The sequence below is a fragment of the Sus scrofa genome, chromosome 16 (assembly GCF_000003025.6).
Source record: "Sus scrofa isolate TJ Tabasco breed Duroc chromosome 16, Sscrofa11.1, whole genome shotgun sequence".
NCBI lineage: Eukaryota > Metazoa > Chordata > Mammalia > Artiodactyla > Suidae > Sus > Sus scrofa.
Window position 1 is genome coordinate 19,945,235 of NC_010458.4, and position 18,406 is coordinate 19,963,640.

An 18,406-nucleotide genomic window follows, 5' to 3' on the forward strand; every position below is an offset into this window, starting at 1 on the left:
AGAAAAATGCTCACAGCTTCATTTCAACCTCTGCATCTTTGAAATCCTTGATGATAAGAGTAATTTCTACAAGATTCCTTCAGGTAGATGGTATGGCTTTGGTCTATTATTTTGGTAGGTAGAAGTAGTTCTAGTAGCTTATGCTTAGTTTTTCCTACCGTAGAGACAAAGATGATTATTAATTCCAAGGGAGACAAAAGGTTGTGCAAGAAAAGGATAGCAATGGTATGCTATATGGCTCAATCATTAATGTTTACATAGTCATTACAGGATAAACACTGGGGACAGAGCTTTCAAAAGTACAACTTAACTAAATTAGGAGGTGTCAGAAGGCTGGCAGAAATGTACAGAGAGGATGTGTGAGGAAAAAGCTAAACTCTCACTTTCTGCAGTGGGGAGTAAAAAAAAAAATCATGCCTAAAATGAAAAAATAAAGTAGCAGTGTAAGCATATCAACCAAAGTTATGCAGTACATAAGAATCAGTGAAAAGATTTGAATGTGCCTCTGGGCAGAAGAAATACGGAGGGTCCAGCTGTCGGGGAGCTGCAATTTTTTATAATAAACCCTACAGAACTACATATTTTAGTCTTAACAAATGCTTCTCATTTTATTGGTGTACTGTCAGCACTGGGCCTCAATATTTTTAAGTGGTTTTAATATGCAGGTGGCTTTAAGATGGAGGTATAGCTTAGGAAAAAATAAAATATTTTTTAAAAAATAAATCAGTTGCTCTGGAGTTAGACTTGGATATTCTATAGGAGTGGATAGTTAGGGAAATTTTTAAGTTATCTTTTTTTTTTTTTAGGGCTGCACCCACAGCACATGGAAGTTCCCAGGCTAGGAGTCTAATTGGAGCCGCAGCTGCTGGCCTACACCACAGCTCACGGTTAACGCTGGATCCTGAAGCCTCTGAGCGAAGCCAGGGTTTGAACCTGCATTCTCACGGATACTAGTCAGGTTCGTTACCGCTGAGCCACGACGGGAACTCCATTAAGTTACCTTTTAAGGTCTGCATCCTGTTTGGAATTGCCCTAGCAGGAAGATTACATCTGAAAGCAGAGCCCAGTCATTAAGTGTGTCCTGCGTTCATACATGTGAAAAGCTTGGGTTCAGCACTAAGAGCAAACAACAATGATGATGATACAGACCCTGCCAAGCTGACAGTCTTTTTTTTTTTGCCTTTTCTTGAGGCGCTCCTGCGGCATATTGAGGTTCCCACGGTAGGGGTCTAATTGGAGCTGTAGCCAACAGCCTACGCCAGGGCCACAGCAACTCGGGATCTGAGCCAAGTCTGCCACCCACACCACAGCTCACGGCAACGCCAAATCTTTAACCCACCGAGCAAGGCCAGGGATCGAACCCACAACCCCATGGTTCCTAGTCAGATTCGTTAACCACTGCGCCACGAAGGGAACTCCCAGGGTGACACTCTTAATCAGGGTGAGAGATACAGAGAAACAGCCACTGCACTCCTTAATGAAGATGCATGTCTTAAGAGAGGTACTAATAGAGGGTTCTATTATAATTGAGAGGGGAAAAGATAGTATCTGTTTCTCAGAGCATTCAGAAAGCTTTCCAGGGAATTCCCGTTGTGGCACAGTGGTTAACAAATCCGACTAGGAACCATGAGGTTGCGGGTTCGATCCCTGGCCTTGCTCAGTGGGTTAAGGATCTGGCGTTGCTGTGAGCTGTGGTGTAGGTCACAGAGGCGGCTCGGACCCCGAGTTGCTGTGGCTCTGGCGTAGGCTGGCGGCTACAGCTCTGATTAGACCCCTACCCTGGGAACCTCCATATGCCACGGAAGTGGCCCAAGAAATGGCAAAAAGATGGATGAAAGAAAGAAAGAAAGAAAGAAAGAAAGAAAGAAAGCTTTCCAAAAAAAAAAAAAAAATAGACTCTTGCCAGTAATATTAAACAGTACAAGTAATATTGAAATATGTTGAGTTGGGAGAAGTGAGAGAAGAGAACAGAGGAAGAACTTTCATAAGAATATCTTTAGCAAAGGCAGTAACTCGGGAAAAGAGAGTGGCGTGTGTGGATCCACAGCAATAAAACTTGACAAACATTTAGATTAATGGGGTGGGGGAAGGGGTATGGGCTGGTTTAAAACCAGACAACTAAGAAAGCCCCTCTTTTAATTTTTCCATAAGGTAGATCCTTAGGGATCCACATATAAGTGGACAACATTGTCAATTTTCCAGATTTTCCATTAGGAATTTATATGGTAAGATTTTAGCAATGTTTTAACAGTAGACTTAAATGAAATTTGGCTGGGACTAATATGCTTCTCCCTCTGAATCTTTTAGATGCTGTTTTAGAAAAACACGGTCCATGCTTTAAGGTAAACGAGTAAAATATCTTTAGGTCATGTGGGAAAAGAATTTTTTGAAAAAGGATTTTTTGCTTCAATAAGACAGGCTTAGTTGAGCGATACTATACATTCCTGCACAGGATCTGCAGTTGATTTTCAGACAACAGATTGGGAAATGAAGAGCATTCGAGGCTCGGAAGCACTCCGAAAGTGTTCTCTGGGCGTCACTCTTGGGAACAGCCTCTCCTGGGGTCTCACTGTGAGTCTTGCTGGCCAAGAACTCAAGGCCTGGGAGACCTCAGGAGCACATTGTAGGAGTCCATCCTACAGTGAAGATGTCACTGTCAGGCCTAGATGTGATTTTAAAAAAACTCAGCAAGACCTCTTTCTCTTCCTTTGCTTCCGATCTTACTGTGTAATTGACCATCATGGGACATTGATTCTTCTTTGGGACTTAAGTTATTTCACGTGGAGAGTTAGGAAAGGAATAAAAGTTAACCCAGAAATTCCCAAACTTGGGAGAAAATTGGTATCATCTGGAAGAGGGTTGCTACAATGTAGATTGTTGGGCCCCTTTCAACTCCACTGAGAAGCAGAACCTCTGCAGTTGCATGGGGCTGGGAAGAGAGCTGCAAATTATATTTCAGCAAGCTCCCCACCTGCTCAGCACCTATCCTCAGACTATTTGAAAATCACAATTCCTCCCATGTACGCACAAAGAAAATGAGGCAAAGGGCTTTCCATGTGTGCCCTAGACTTCCTTGTTTTTCAAGGAAAAAACCTTGACATTTTTTTAACTAAAGGAGAGATTAAAAAAAAAAAAATTGTTTGAGAAAGAGCTAGCAAAAACCGGAGTGAGGAGTGAGCTTGAAGATGAGACTACTATGGGAATGGGGTTCACAACCTATGTAATGGGGTTCGCAACCTATGTAATGGTTCAGAGCAAGGCTGAGCTTCTCCAGATTAGAACTGCAGGAGGGCTGTGGTTTGGTTTGGTTTTCGTTTTTATTAAAGCCCTGGCGCCCTCCAGCGGGCAAGCGGAGCAGTCCAGAGACTACAGTGAAGTGTGTTCTCTGGAACTGTGTTCTCATTTAAGAATTAAGATTGTTCATTTGTGATAGAGCATGATAGAAGATAATATGAGAAAAAGAATGTGTATACATCTATGTATGTATATGTGTGTGTGTGAGACTGGGTCACTTTTCTGTATAGCAGAAATTGACAGAACATTGTAAATCAACTATAATAAATTTTTACAAAAATTATTCAAAACATAAAAAATAAAAATAAACACATAAAAAAGAATTAAGATTGTTTCCATTTCCCTTCATATGTTTTGGGTACCACGTTTCTTTTTCACTATGGTTTTTTCTCTCTTATGCCTTAAAGTCATAATCTCTTTATCTCTCTAGGTAGAGTTCCCAGTTCTGCAGGAATGAGGACAATTATGCTTAAGATACTCTTGTTACAGTTTCGTCTCAGACAGTGAGGAGAACATTTCAAATTTCTTGAGTTCATCCTAAGAAGTGTACATGTTACACCAGAGCAGTTGATCTGGCACTTAAATAAACTGCAATTTAATACGTCTCAGACAGTGAGGAGAACATTTCAAATTTCTTGAGTTCATCCTAAGAAGTGTACATGTTACACCAGAGCAGTTGATCTGGCACTTAAATAAACTGCAATTTAATAAGTAATTCAAATGGTTTATATTAGCTCCCCTTGCCCAAAGGAACTAAAAAGATTCCTTGGAATTTACTTCATTGGTCTAAACCAACCAAACAAACAAAAAACACCTGTTAAAGAGTTTTGATTATAATAGTGTTGGAAATAAGGGGCTGGTGGTCCAAAGACAGCCCTATGAAATTCTCTATTCCAACTGCATCAAGGTAAAGAGAGTGTGGTGGTGAGTAAGCAGTAGGTTGAAGAACTCTGGGCTGAGAGCTAACCATCTCTTGTCTGTGAGGTTGGTGCACCGACTATACGCTCTGCTTAGCTTCAGTTCTCAGAATACATCTAGGCAGAGGGCAACACCTGAACCCAGAGTTCTGTTATGTGAAGACGCTTTGAAAATCCTGACAATCCCAGGCACCGATTAAAGTGATCAGCTAATTAATAAGGGGAAGTGGGGCTGGCGTTTGTGTATTCAACAAGAGCCCACGATCTGATTTAAGGTCTGGGTATGAAAAGAAGCCACTATCTTCGTTTTTAAAAGAGAAAAATGGGCAGAAGAGCGTGCATTTGGGAGTGAGAAAGAAAGAATTCTGCTTGCTCTGTTTGGCAATAAAAGCGATCGCAAATCAAAGCAGACTTTCTTCAGTCACATAGGTAAGTAAAGGGTTATGACCATTTCCTTTCGAAACTGAAGAGGAAAAGGGAAATTGGCAGCTGTGCTTTGCCTGCTATGCAACACCACCCCCCTCCCCCGCGGCGGACGCGGCGAAGTTCAGCACCTCGGAAAGCGCCCCTTCTGGCTGTGCTGGGGATGACGCATGCTCCTTGGGAGTCCGCAGCCTGGGCTCTGCGAGTGGGGATATAACTCGCGGGAACGCCGCTGACAAGTCACTGGGAGTTGACAACAGCGGAGGGACCGAGACACGAGGCAGAGAGGGCAGCATAGAAAGACCTCCAGAGAGTCAGAGCCAGGTAGACGAAACTCTCTTCAGAAACCTCATCTAAGCAGCTGCGGAGGAAATCGACAAAGGTATTTGAAAGGCAAGGGGCGGGCCCTCAATAGCCTTCTCGAGCGGCGGGGTGGGATGCGCTCGTGCCTAAGTGACAGCGGAAAACGCAAGGAGGAAAGTCTGAGTTTTACAGTAGGGACCCGGAGACGCCAACCTTGGCTGGACGCCGACTGCTTGCCTTAAGAACTCTGCTCCTCTGCTCTCGAATTCCGCTCCCGCACAGACGCTGAGCGCAGCTCCCGCTCCCAAGGCCAAGCTCCGCGCGCCGAGAACGCGCCTGGAGCCCAGTTTCTAGGCGCTCTGTTCCGCGGCTGCGTTAAAAGCCTCAACGCACGCCGGGACCCCGCGAGAGTTGGTTTCCCTTAGGTCCTATCCCTGAAATACGACCTAGAGGCACCTGCGCAGGCAGGTGGCCACTGCAGTCGCAATAGCCACTATGAACAAGGCGGCTGGCGGGGACGAGCTTGCAGAACTCTTCAGTCTGATCCCGGACCTTCTGCAGGCGGCCAACACCAGCGGCAACGCGTCTCTGCAGCTCCAGGACTTGCTGTGGGAGCTGGGGCTGGAGTTGCCGGACGGCGCGGCGCCAGGGCACCCCCCGGGCGGCGGCGGGGCAGAGACCGCGGACACCGAGGCTCGGGTGCGGATTCTCATCAGCGTGGTGTACTGGGTAGTCTGCGCCTTGGGGCTGACGGGCAACCTGCTGGTGCTCTACCTGATGAAGAGTAAGCAGGGCTGGCGCAAGTCCTCCATCAACCTCTTCGTCACCAACCTGGCGCTGACAGACTTTCAGTTTGTGCTCACCCTGCCCTTCTGGGCGGTGGAAAACGCCCTCGACTTCAAATGGCCCTTTGGCAAGGCCATGTGTAAGATCGTATCCGTAGTGACGTCCATGAACATGTACGCCAGCGTCTTCTTCCTCACCTCCATGAGCGTGGCGCGCTACCACTCGGTGGCCTCGGCTCTTAAGAGTCACCGGACCCAAGGGCACGGCCGGGGTGACTGCTGCGGCCGAAGCCTGGGGGACAGCTGCTGCTTCTCAGCCAAAGTTCTGTGTGTGTTGATCTGGGCCGCGGCCACGCTGGCCTCGCTGCCCAACGCCATCTTCTCCACCACCATCAAGGTGATGGGCGAGGAGCTGTGCTTGGTGCGCTTCCCAGACAAGTTGCTGGGGCGCGACAGGCAGTTCTGGCTGGGCCTTTACCACTTGCAGAAGGTGCTGCTGGGCTTCCTGCTGCCACTGGGCGTCATCAGCCTGTGCTATCTGCTGCTGGTGCGCTTCATCTCCGACCATTGCGTGGCTGGGACCGAAGGAAGTGCCTCAGCAGCTGGGGGAGGCCTGGCCGGAGCCAGCGCCCGAAGACGCTCCAAGGTCACCAAATCAGTGACCATCGTGGTCCTATCCTTCTTCCTGTGTTGGCTGCCCAACCAGGCGCTCACCACCTGGAGCATCCTCATCAAGTTCAACGTGGTGCCCTTCAGCCAAGAGTACTTCTTGTGCCAGGTATACGCATTCCCTGTGAGCGTGTGCCTGGCGCACTCCAACAGCTGTCTCAACCCCATCCTCTACTGCCTCGTGCGCCGCGAGTTCCGCAAAGCGCTCAAGAACCTACTGTGGCGCATCGCGTCGCCTTCTCTCACCAGCATGCGCCCTTTCACCGCTACCACCAAGCCAGAGCCCGAGGACCCGGGGCTGCAGGCCCTGGCGCCTCTCCACCAGGCCGCGGAGCCCGACCTGCTCTACTACCCGCCGGGCGTGGTAGTCTACAGCGGGGGGCGCTACGACCTACTGCCCAGCAGCTCCGCCTACTGACGCGGGCTGAGGCTCAGAGTGCGCAGAAACTGAAACACGACCTTCCCCAGGTGGAAAAGAGGAGAGCGGATTAGCGGATGCTGGAGGGGCCCCCGGATCAAGAGGTGGGAGGGACGAGGGTGGAGAAAGGCACAAAGAAGGGGGCCGGGGGACTGTTCTTCGGAGAGGGGAGGTGGAGAGAGGAAGCTGACAAAGGGGCCGAGATCAGCCTCCGGGGGCCAAGTCACCAGCCTCATGGAGCCAAGCCATCAGCCTCTAGCCCCCTTCTCTCCACACACACTCCCTTCTTCTCACGCTGTCGCTGCTGGGCCGGATGGGGCGCCCAGAAGCAGAGAAAGGCATCAGGAATGTAGAGCAGTTGGAGCGCGAGGAAGTGGGCCTCAGGCAAATGGTGAGCAATTGAGTGCGTTTATTCCAGCGACTTTTTTGCAGCTCCTCCAAGGTGCATCCAGAGGGGGGAGCCACCCACAAAACCTTTCCATCGCGCCTTTCCTGCGCGGAGAGCCTAGAGTATGGGGCAAAGAAACTTTTTCAGAGTTGGAAAAAAAGGAGTGACAATCTTCTTCCACCCGCAGGAGAAAGGCATCACAAGAGCCACCTCCCGCAGGGCGGACAGTTTATCATTTGGGACAGGGAAGAAGGGCACACTCACTCGGAGCCGACTAGACTCTGAACAGCCTTTGGGCTCACAGGTCGCAAGGACCAAAACGCTGCTTTCGAGAGGACCCTTCGCTGGGAAGCGGCGTTACTGGGAGGGAGTAGCTAGAGGACCTCTTCAGGCGAAAGGGGGCTCTCTTGGGAACCCAGCTGCAAGTGAGTGGGTCCTGCACTGGAAGCCTGGGCGGTGGGTTTCCTCTCAGAGCCCTTGGGTGCCTGGAGACGCTGCGTGGGCTCCGGTCTGCGCGCTGCATGTGAGCTGTGCCAGCAGAAACTTGAACAGGTCTGAGAAGACACGTTGCTGGGAGTGGGGACTTTTCTACAGCCTCTCCCCCCTCGCTCTTTGGGAATCGGGATGCTGGTTTGATGGAGGCTCTGGACAAGCGAGTGGAGGGGGGCTCTGCTGCATTTTTCATGGGCTTAAATAGAGGATTAAGAGATGCTGTAGAAACATGGTTCCTGAAAACCTAATTCCTAAAAGCTGGAGTCTGATCTTTCAGGAAGAGCGGGTGGGAGGGGATTGGAAGCTCAAGTAAAATCTGTCCTAAAGGGAAAGAGTACTGAGAGCCTGTTCTGAGGGCACCACCAGGATTCCAGGCAGCGGGTTCCTTATCAGCCATAGCACTGAGGAGAGAAAGCAGGGACCCAGAATTCCTAGAAAGGACTCTACCTTAACCAAGTTCTTTTCAATTCTAAGGAGTGCACAGCACATTGATGTGCATGATGCGTTCTTCCTTACCTCCAGGCAGTCTGTGGGACCCTCTGATGGGTGACACATTTCTCATGACAATTCTATTCTGGTCAGGTCAGTGGAGTCCTTTCTCGAGTCTACTCAGAAAATGAGGATCAAACAGCCATCCACCCACTCAGCTGGCAGTTTTGACAGAGGTGTTACTGTTGGTCCCTTTGGCAACCTAGTCAAACCTGGCAAGGTGGGCACCTACTGGTAAAAAAATCTTTACAGAAACATGTCTGTTTAAATAGCCTCTTGAAGTGGAAATTGTAATTTTGTTGGAAATGCCCTGTACTGTCTGAGATTTGAGGCTCAAGCTGTGAACTCCACAGCCTCAGCATCCCTCATCCTGCATTGTGTAACACACACAGCAACAGTGTTGTTACACTCAGACCTTGCCACAAAAACAAAAGCTGCATGATCTCAATCCTGAGCAGTTTTGAGAAGTTAGGTTTTTTAGAAAACAGAATAATGCTTTTGTTTTTCACTAGTCAAATTTGTCTCTTCTCTTTCGAAAGAGGATGTATTGATACTGATATTGAGTACCAATGGGCTAATAAAAATTGAAATGTAAGCCTCCAAGATAAAAAAAAAAAAGGAACAAGTAAATACCCACGAAGAACAAATAGCATGGCAGTGTATCCATGTGTAACACTGAGATTAGAGGCTTAGAAGAGGCTATTACAGGGAATTTGCTATTTCAGTTTAAACAAAAAATAATAATAATAATAATGGGTAGGTAGCCCAGGTTCTTTAGGAAAGTATATTGAAGTGTGTGCTTTTGCTGTGATGGGCACTAGAAAAACAGAAGGGGCTGAGGGGCAAGGACTTCATGAAAGAACTCCATGAAAAAGTCACCTTGTCCCCACCCAAACCTGACGGCTTCTGAGAACATGGCTAGAGGAGCAAAGACCAAGACTTCTGTCTACCAAAAGGACAAAAGCATCAACGAGGAAGCAGTCCCATCCAGTTGACATCAGCAATGTATTTTTTGAATGTTGATTGTGTACCAAGGTCTGTGCTGAGTGCTGGCATCACAGACACATTCCTGACATTTACAAGGGGACACCACCGCCCTGTACACAGGGCAAGTGAGTCATGAGAGGGTGCGTTGAATGTCGTAATAAGGGCCAAAAGAAAGTGCTGTCTATAGGACTACAGGGATGGAAAGCTTGACTCTCCTGGGGGATCAGAAACTTTCCTCACCAAAACAGTATTTGAGATGGAACTATAAGTATGGGTACAATTTAGATGGGCAGATATGACCACTGAGACAAGGAGTGGGGACACAGAGAGGACACCTGAAGCTGAGGACATGCAGTGATCAAGGGCTTTGAGGTTGGAATGTCAGGGGCATGGTGGGGGAAGGGAGAAGCCAAGCAACGTGACTTCCCTTTCTCCTTCAGGATTTCCTGGGATTTCTATGAAGAATGTAGGTGTCCTTGCCCCTGCTTTATTTGTCTGGGAACAAGACATTTTTGTCCCAGAGAGGAGATGTCGTTTGTATACTAAGAACAAGTACTTAGTTCCAAAGGTGGTTAACGGCTTTTTAAATTGGATTCTATCCACTCATTCAAATCACCATGAACTTGAATTAAAAGAGAAAAGTATTTGAATATTTGCATGTGACTGTGTCTGGGGAGGGGAGAGGCTGCGTGTCATAGCCCATCCAGGGTTCCACCTGCAAAGACCTTGACTTGTAATAAAGACCATGCCCCGTGGTTGGCCACAGATGACTTCTCTTGACTTCCTGGGGGCCCAGGTAAGATGCCCCACAGCTGCAGGTCACCTCCCAGCTCACCCAGGCATTCATTTCAAAATCTTCAATCCCCAGAGCAGTCCTGGAGAAAGGATCAGGAAATAGACATTGAACTCAGCAACTAATTCCCCTTCTAAACCTTACAGAAGCCAAGAACAGGCAGATAAAGCGGGAGAGGCAGCTGGGTGCTGTGTCCTCAGAGCACTGGCTCATATTCATCCCATGCTGTGTGGTTGGGGGCCAATGTTCTCCCTGGAGGCTCCTCTAAGTCAGTTTTGACCCTGCTGCTCTCAGGTGGATTATGTGAGGGGGAAGGAAGAAAGGAAGACTGGGGAAGATGAGTATTTTTGCATGCAACCCCCCCCCTCCAAAAATGTGGTGAATATATTCATTTGGGAATGAATCTACCAAGAGAAGGCAGGGGAACCCAACTGGAGGGGAGCAGAAAATAAGTGTTCCTGAGGATAGGAGGAGAACAAGGCTCAGAGGTTGATAAGTCAAACAAAAGCACACTCAGTTCTGAGAAGACAGCCCAGCTCAGTCCGGAAAAAGTGTATCTAGAGACAATGGGATAAACTGCAGGAGCCTGGTGGCACATAACGAAGCTGTGTGACTTGAAAGGTGCCAAGTGTGAGCCATGGGCAGGAGGGAGTGACCCATTCAGTGTAAGGCACAACCCCCATGCCACAGCCCTCCATCCCCCACACTCCCCCTACAAATAAACTAGAAGTTGCTGGATCCACAGGGGTGCTCCCGATGGACCTCTCCACACCCAAGCCCTGCCCTAGTCACAGGGGTGACAGCCCAGGAGCAGCAGAGATCAGGCTCTGAAAGCAAAAGGGAGGCCATCAAAAGAGCTGCAGCAGCCTGGAAGCCCAAAAGTACGAGGAGGGTGAATGTGGGATAATGCAGGTCCAGTCTGGGACCGCTGGAGGGACTGGGAAGGAGAGGAGGGCTGCCATCCAGTGACCTTCGGCCAGTACTCTCTGCTACAGGGCTCAGACCTGGGCAGCCAGTGCCCCCTGCCCTGGGCTTGAGCTGTAATAGAGGGCTCTGCTCTGCCATCTCCTCCCAGCCTATACCTCTTCCCACATGGCAAGGAATCCAGAGAGCCGTCTGGACCCTGAGCCCCGCCCCACCACCTTCCAGATTACGCTCCAGTACCTGAGTGTCAGAATTCCCCATTTTAATGGTCGAGTCTGTTGAGGAAGGCTTCATGGGTCCTTTTTTCCGGAAGGCAGACAACAGCACTGAGTCTGTCCACTCTTAGGTGTGAGGGGTGGCTGAGCGTGGCTGTTTGCAGGTGTGGTAGAGGGTGGAGGGGTTTGGAAGGCTAAGGATGTGCAGATGCCAAGATGCGCACAGGGGCCCTCACAGTGCGGGGCGGGGCTCAGAGGCGAGAGGGACAGGGCCTTCATCGGTGTTTTCGCCCCAGGTCCTGCAAATGCAAATGTTAGGACAGGCCCTGTACCCCTGACACTCCCAGAAGTTGCATGAAAGAGAACCCAGAGAACTCCAGAGCACGGTTCCTCTTCTCAGAGCCCCCACCCCAAGGAGCTGACACTTCAGGGGCCACGCCACCAAGCCATCCATTCTGCTAAGCACGGGGGAGACCAGAGAACAGCCCACACACCCCTGTCCCTGTTCTCAAAGCAGCTTATTTCCTTTCTCTAAATTCCCTTCCAGCACAGAAGGTTTGGATAAGTTAGAAATTCACCTGAGGCATCAATTACACGACCAGACTCTAAAGTGAGGCAGGAGGAGGGACCACATACCACACTTTAACTTGTGAAAACATGTGGGCAAATCATTCTGCACCATTCAGGCACATCTGGAGTTGTGCAGACAAACCCTTATGAAGGACCAGAGATGGGGCATCTAAGTCTAGGGGAGCCTCTAAATAGTGACCCTGGCTGTCATTTATCTAGTGCAGAGCAACTGCCAGGCTCCAGGCTATGGATTGCTCTTACAGGAAAAGGCAGAGCCTGAAGGCTTGGGTTCAAAGCCCAGCTCTGCCACTTAGGAGCTGTGTGCCTTCAGACGGTTTAAGTAACACCTTCTCTGCCTCAGTTTCCCCATCTGCAAGTCAGAGATCGGTAATAGCAGTCTCGCCCAAGATTGCAGTGCTAACGAGGGCAAAACATCAAGAATGGTGGTAAGCACTCCACAACTGTTAGGTATTATTAATGGTCACAACTCTCTGAGTTAGGAATTATCACCCTAAATATAAAGGTGAATAAGTGTGGCCGGAAGGCTCCATAGTTTGCTGAGGAGCAGCCCAGCCTGCATCCCAACCAGCCTGGCTCTAACACTCACGGTCTTTTCATTAAACCACGCTGCCTGCTGTCAAGAACTTGAAGGGGCAGGGCTGTGCAAAGCTGCTTCTCCCGGAGGAGAGATATCCCAGGAGAAGCGGAAGGCAGCTCTTTGAAAGGTTTCCATATAGACTCCTGGGTATAGAACAAAAGAGCAGGCAGCAGCAAAGGTTTTTGATTGTGTCAAGAAGATGAGCTGTTTCAAAGGGGTAAATCCCCCAGCATGAGATGTTCCAGCCTTCTGTCAGGGATAGTATTAATTAACAGGAACTAGTTAGGAGCCATGCAAATATGAATTAAATATGAGTAAATTAATATCCTAAAATAAATCACCGGCAATATTTTGAGTAACAGTGAATTTGATGACAAATATGAGCCCTTTAACTACATAGGGCCCCGCTCTCTTTTTTTTTTTTAAATCACATCACAGACTATATCTTGGCATCATAGGTATGTGCCAATCTGCTTCTCAGGTTTCATCAAGGCCTGAAATGCCCAGTGGAAAACAGACCCCGCCTCTCCTTTTCGCTGCACTGAGATGCAGGGAGAAAGGCCTGTGGAGGTGCTGTCACCTGCAACTTACCCATTGCCACCAGTGAATGGAGGCATGGCCCAGGCTCTCCTGAGACAAATCATGGCTGAAATATGGAACCTGTTGGGCAGAGGGTGGGCTAGCAGGGAGGGGTGGGCAGACGACCACAGCTGCAGCCATATCATAGCACAGGGCATCCAATGGGCAGACACAAGAAATGCACAGCTAGAGCAAAGACTGATTTCCTGCCGTGTACTCCACCGTGTCTGAGGTTAGGGATGAGGTCTCTTTATTGACCTAATCTATATATCTAACAAAGAGAGCCACAAAGCAACAGCCGATCAGTGCCGCCGCAGAGGCCGTGATCACCACGACGACGACGCTCCCGACCACGTTGACCAGAAAGCCCAGGCCGCCTCCGACCAGGATCTGTGCCAGCTGCACCATGCAGGTGAGGGCAGCGCAGTCCAGGCCCTGCCCCCTCCGGCTGCTGTCCAGGCCCCCGCCCTGGGCCTGCTGCCTCTGCAAGGGAAGCACAGGAACAGCATTTCATCTACACCAACTGTCCTCCAGAGCAGAAGTCAGCGAGCAAATTTTTCCTATAAAAAGCCAGATAACAAAGACTTTCAGCTTGTGGATTTTATGGTCTTGGTTTGTAACTACACGACTCTACCACTGCAGGTGCCAAAGCAGCACGAGTACATAAACAGGGTGGAGTTCCAACATCACTTTATGACAGCAGCATTTGAATGTCATGTAATTTTCACTTGTCACAAATACTATCCTTCTACTGATTTTTTTCAGATCATTTAACTACTTTAAAAGAATTCTTAGCTCATGACAGACTATACAAAAAAAAAAAAAGAAAAGAAAAGAAAAAAGCAGGTGGCAAGCCACATTTGGCCAATAAGACAGTTTATCAACCCCTGATTTAAGCATCACCTCCGTGCCTGGATCTGTCTTAACCCCACCTGCCGCAAAGTCTTAAATTCCACCATTAACACCTATGGCAGTTAGATCGTTCAGAACACAAAATTTTCCTCGTCCTAAAAAGTCATTAAATACAATATAATAGAAACTCAATAAATATCCCATTCTTTCCCTTCCTTAGTGTTGAAAGGTCAAGCATTTTTAAAAGGATTTTGAATCACAGGTTATATGAAGGAGAAGCAACATAAAAAAGCAATTCAACCTTTCAAAATATGGTTATTTGGTGAGTAGATTAATATTTGGTTACTATTTGACATCTGGTCTGAATTGATTGATAATATTGCCATTTATTGGGTATTACATGTGTATGTTAGGCCTTGTGCAAGGCTCTTTCACATATGTTGTTTCATTTCATCCTTACCAGCTCCCTGGATGCACGTATTATCATTAACTCCATGAAAACAATAATACTACCACCTACCATTTTTTAAGTCTTTGCCAGGTGCCAGGTAGGCATAATGCTAAGTAGATTACCAATACCACCTTGTATCATTTAATTTTTCAACAACTCTATAAAGATGGGTGTATCATTCCCATTTGATTGATTAGAAAACTAAGGCCCAGAGTTTGCATGATCATTTCTACACTATTAATTTTTTTTCTTTTGTCTTTTCAGGGCTGCACCCACAGCATATGGAGGTTCCCAGGCTAGGGGTCCAATCAGAGCTACAGCTACCAGCCTACGCCAGAGCCACAGCAACGCCAGATCCGAGCCACATCTCCAACCTACACCACAGCTCATGGCAACGCTGGATCCTTAACCCACTGAGCGAGGCCAGGGATCAAACCCGCAACCTCATGGTTCCTAGTCGGATTCGTTTCCACTGCACCAAAACAGGAACTCCCCTACTAAATTTAAAAAAAAAAAATCATTGAGCAAAAAAATATATTTTATCCTTTGAATAAGAAAGGGAAAATAAGAAAAAATATTCTTATTTGCTGGATTTTCATTTTAAAATACTGAAAAGATAGACCAAAACCTGGTTACAGCCCAGTCCTGGGGCTGGCTTGGAGGGCAGAGGTAGGGAAAGAGTGGAGGGAGGGGTAGGCGGGAGCCACTTAATGCACATTGTGTATCACTGTGGTTGTTGAACCATGTGATGGTATTGCCCTATCCAAAGACAAACTCATTTTAAGTGATATTTAAGTGAATAAAGGACTAAATTCCCCAAGGTCATATAGCTGACAAGTAGGGAGGCAGGTGTCTCTGAGTCCAAAGCCTATGTGTTTCTGCCCTAGGACCATGTGACTCCCCCGTGGCAGGATGGTTCTTAGTTGTCTCTTTAGCAGCAAAGGCCCTGTCATGCGCTGAGACCTTAGTGACACTGTCTGCCAGGCAATGAGGACAGCTACAACTCTTACTGGACAGGTTTCAATGCCTGGTGCAATGCCGCCCTGCTGTGCTCGCCAGATCAAATGATGGAAAAGAAGGCCGGCACTACAGTCTCCGGAACATGTGTTCAGCATTTTTGCAGCTTCATGTTATGAAGTTCTCTCTTTAGCTTTTACAGTTAAGGAAATGTAAGACTAATTTTCAGGGGGAAAGTTGCATATTTTGGTAAGAAAAAGGGGTCATTTTAGGGCAGAAATACACAACCTAGTGCCCTTTTGGGGCACCTTAGGGTCTTGCCCTCTGGCTTGAGTTCCAAGGCAGAGATGGGGGACAGGCCTTCCCAGAGGCAGCTGGCGGGGTGACCCCCTGCGACCAGCTTCCCCCCCTGCACACAGGGCATGACTTAATCAAACCCGGACTTCCAAGGAAAGTGTTACTCAACTAATAACTCCTGGAAAGTCCACCATGCACCCCTGCAGCAGTTGAGAGTGGGGCCCTCGCTGGGGCATCCAGAAATGCTGCAGGTACGCCAGACATGTCATAAGCCCAGAGTTCTTTGCTTGGTCTCTTGTGATTGTGGGCATTACCAACCCCCGCCCCTGCTTTCCTGATCTGACAAATGGCAGTAACAGTACCTAGTACCTTTCCAACTGCTCCCAGGTACCTAGGGCTTCCCTCCTGGGAGTGAGGGTGGGCAGTGGGGGCGAGGAAGGCGGTCATGCCTTGGCCAGATCGTCATTGCACCTGGCTGGACATTTTAGTGCTGCTGTTTCAAGAACCCCTATTTCCTAGCCCTGCTCTACACATTGCTACCAAGTTCCTCAAGCCTTCAGGTGAGTCAGGATGTTGCTCAGCACACAGGTTCAATAACGCACCTGCTCCTCCTGCTCCTCGCGGTGGTACATGGCAATGAGGTTAAAGGGCACGGTGTACAGGGTGCTGGACATCACGCCAAACGAGGTGCACATGACCAGGGTGGAGTAGACATTTGGGAAGAGCCCGATAAATCCCGTCCCCAGGCCAAACAGCAAATACCCCATGAAGTAAAGACCCTTTAATCCGACGTAGGGAACCAAAGCTTTCTGAAAGTCTGTGGGGAAAAGAGAGGGAGAAATTAGAGCTGGCAGTGCCTCACAACAGTTCATAATTTCAGACAACCTTTCTTTTCAAAGATTCCCTTTTTTAAAAAAAGTCTTCCTTTGATACTGAGTCAGGAACAAAAGGAGCTCCTTATCTATGCTTGAAAACAGCCAGTTTGTGGAAGGGAGAGCGGGAAATGGGCTTGCTGGGTTGGGTTTCTTTTCTGCAGGAAGGACCAGGCACCGTGAAGTGGGCAGCGGAATAGCACCAGGATGCAAAAGGGGTGAAAGACAACCCGCCTTGGTCATGGGACCCTGAGCCCACAAGACATGGGAGAAAAATGAGGCTTTTTCTGATTCACAGACCTAGCCTAACAGGACCCAAATTACAATCCAGGTCTGTCCCGGCTTCACAGCCCAAAGTCAGATTGGAGGAAATTAAAACAGCCTGACTTTACAGAATGATCCAAGTCATTGAGTTTTTTGCCCCCCCGCCCCCCGAATGCCATCTGCACAACCTGAGAAGGAAGGAATGAATGTTCATCATCGGTGGACACTTTCCTGACTTGCCAGCTCTTCCCAGGCTGGCGGGGGTCCTGCTGCACCAGGCACCTCCCCATCACTGGCGGCCTCACTCTCTGTGGACAATTTCCAACGTCCACAACTTCTCAAAACCTCATCGGGAAAATGGAACTAATGAGTTAATGGTGGGTATCATTATTTCAACAAATACAGACTTTGCTGAACGTGGTTGCCTCTTAGGTTCCCTCCCAGAGGCTTAGCTTGCTCATAAAGACATCATGGTAAAGCTCATTTTTAAAAACAGAAAACTCTCTCTCTCTTTTTTTTTTTTTGTCTTTTTAGGGTCACACCCACAGCACATGGAGGTTCCCAGGCTGGAGCTTGAATCAGAGCTGTAGCTGCCAGCCTAAACCACACCCACAGCAACACCAGATCCAAGCCAGGTCTGTGACCTACACCACAGTTCATGGCAATATCGGATCCTTAACCCACTGAGCGAGGCCAGGGATCAAACCTGCATCCTCCATAGATACTGGTCGGATTTGTTTGTGATGAGCCACAACAGGAACTCCAGAAAATTCTGCTTTAAAATATTTTACTATGTTTTCCACTCCACTGGGGAAAATTCCCAAACATCTCTTATCTTCCTTTTTAATTGGTTGGTTTTTTTTTTTTTTTTGATTGGAAACACATTTTTTCCCCAATTAATTTGTTGTTTTTAATCCAAACTTTCCTTATCTTTCCCCTGCCCCAGTCTACTGAAAGGCATGAACCCAGAGGATAAACAAAAGATCGATGCTAGAAATGGGCCCATTCAAGAATGAAATTCTCCATATCCATTCAAATAGTTATTGAATTAACACTGCATTGACAAGAAACCTAACCCGTATCATATTTGTATCAGTGATGAAACCAAACACTGTCTCAGGTCATAGCATGGAGTTATTAAAATGTTACATGAGCAACATGGCTTCGCTACTACTGATTCATACCATGCTCAGAGAGCTGTTGTCAAGGCTGAGAATAAAAGTAGTATAAATCTAGGCTCATGGAGTTCCCATCATGGCGCAGTGGTTAACGAATCCGACTGGGAACCATGAGGTTGCAGGTTCCATCCCTGGCCTTGCTCAGTGGGTTAAGGATCCAGCGTTGCCGTGAGCTGTGGTGTAGGTCGCAGACGCGGCTCGGATCCCACATTGCTGTGGCTCTGACATAGGCTGGCGGCTACAAGCTCCAATTAGACCCCTAGCTTAATACTTATATTTATGCAGAAGAGGTAATCTGAGTTGTTGCAATACCTAAAAGATACCCTCCAGCTTCATTATAGAAATGCTCTCACCAAGTGTGTAGGACAGCCAGGAAAAAGGCCAAACAGGATAAAGAGATATTTGGAAACCTATCTAACTTTAGTACAAAGACTGCAAGTGTGGCAAAGAAAACTGTATTCATGAAGAGAACTCAGTAAGTTGAAGGGCCAAGAAGACCTTCGCCCTCCTGGGTCTGGTACCAACTCCCACTGTGCCTTTCCTTAGGATTGGAGGGAAATGACTGATTTAAGCACCGGCTGTGAAGAGCAGGGTATGATACGAACAACTGGCTTTATTTCAGTACTCGGCGTTGCTGTTCTCATCAAGCTAAGCATGCCTGCTGCACCAAAGAGCTTAGCAACCACCCCCA

At 48.0% G+C, this 18,406-nt stretch overlaps 2 protein-coding genes across 2 annotated transcripts in view; one reads left to right on the forward strand and one right to left on the reverse strand.

Moving 5' to 3' along the window:
- Positions 3,662–9,929, forward strand: RXFP3 (relaxin/insulin like family peptide receptor 3). Its single transcript, XM_005672411.3, has one exon. The coding sequence runs from the start codon at positions 5,433–5,435 to the stop codon at positions 6,807–6,809; it is 1,377 nt and encodes a 458-aa protein (XP_005672468.1). The 5' UTR covers positions 3,662–5,432; the 3' UTR covers positions 6,810–9,929.
- Positions 13,081–18,406, reverse strand: part of SLC45A2 (solute carrier family 45 member 2) — a 43,884-nt gene continuing 38,558 nt past the window's right edge. The window contains exons 6-7 of the mRNA XM_003483808.4: positions 16,004–16,218; positions 13,081–13,327 (exon numbers count right to left, since the gene is read on the reverse strand). Coding sequence (XP_003483856.1) covers positions 13,103–13,327; positions 16,004–16,218 — 440 coding nt within the window. The 3' untranslated portion in view covers positions 13,081–13,102. The remainder of the gene's footprint in view (positions 13,328–16,003; positions 16,219–18,406) is intronic.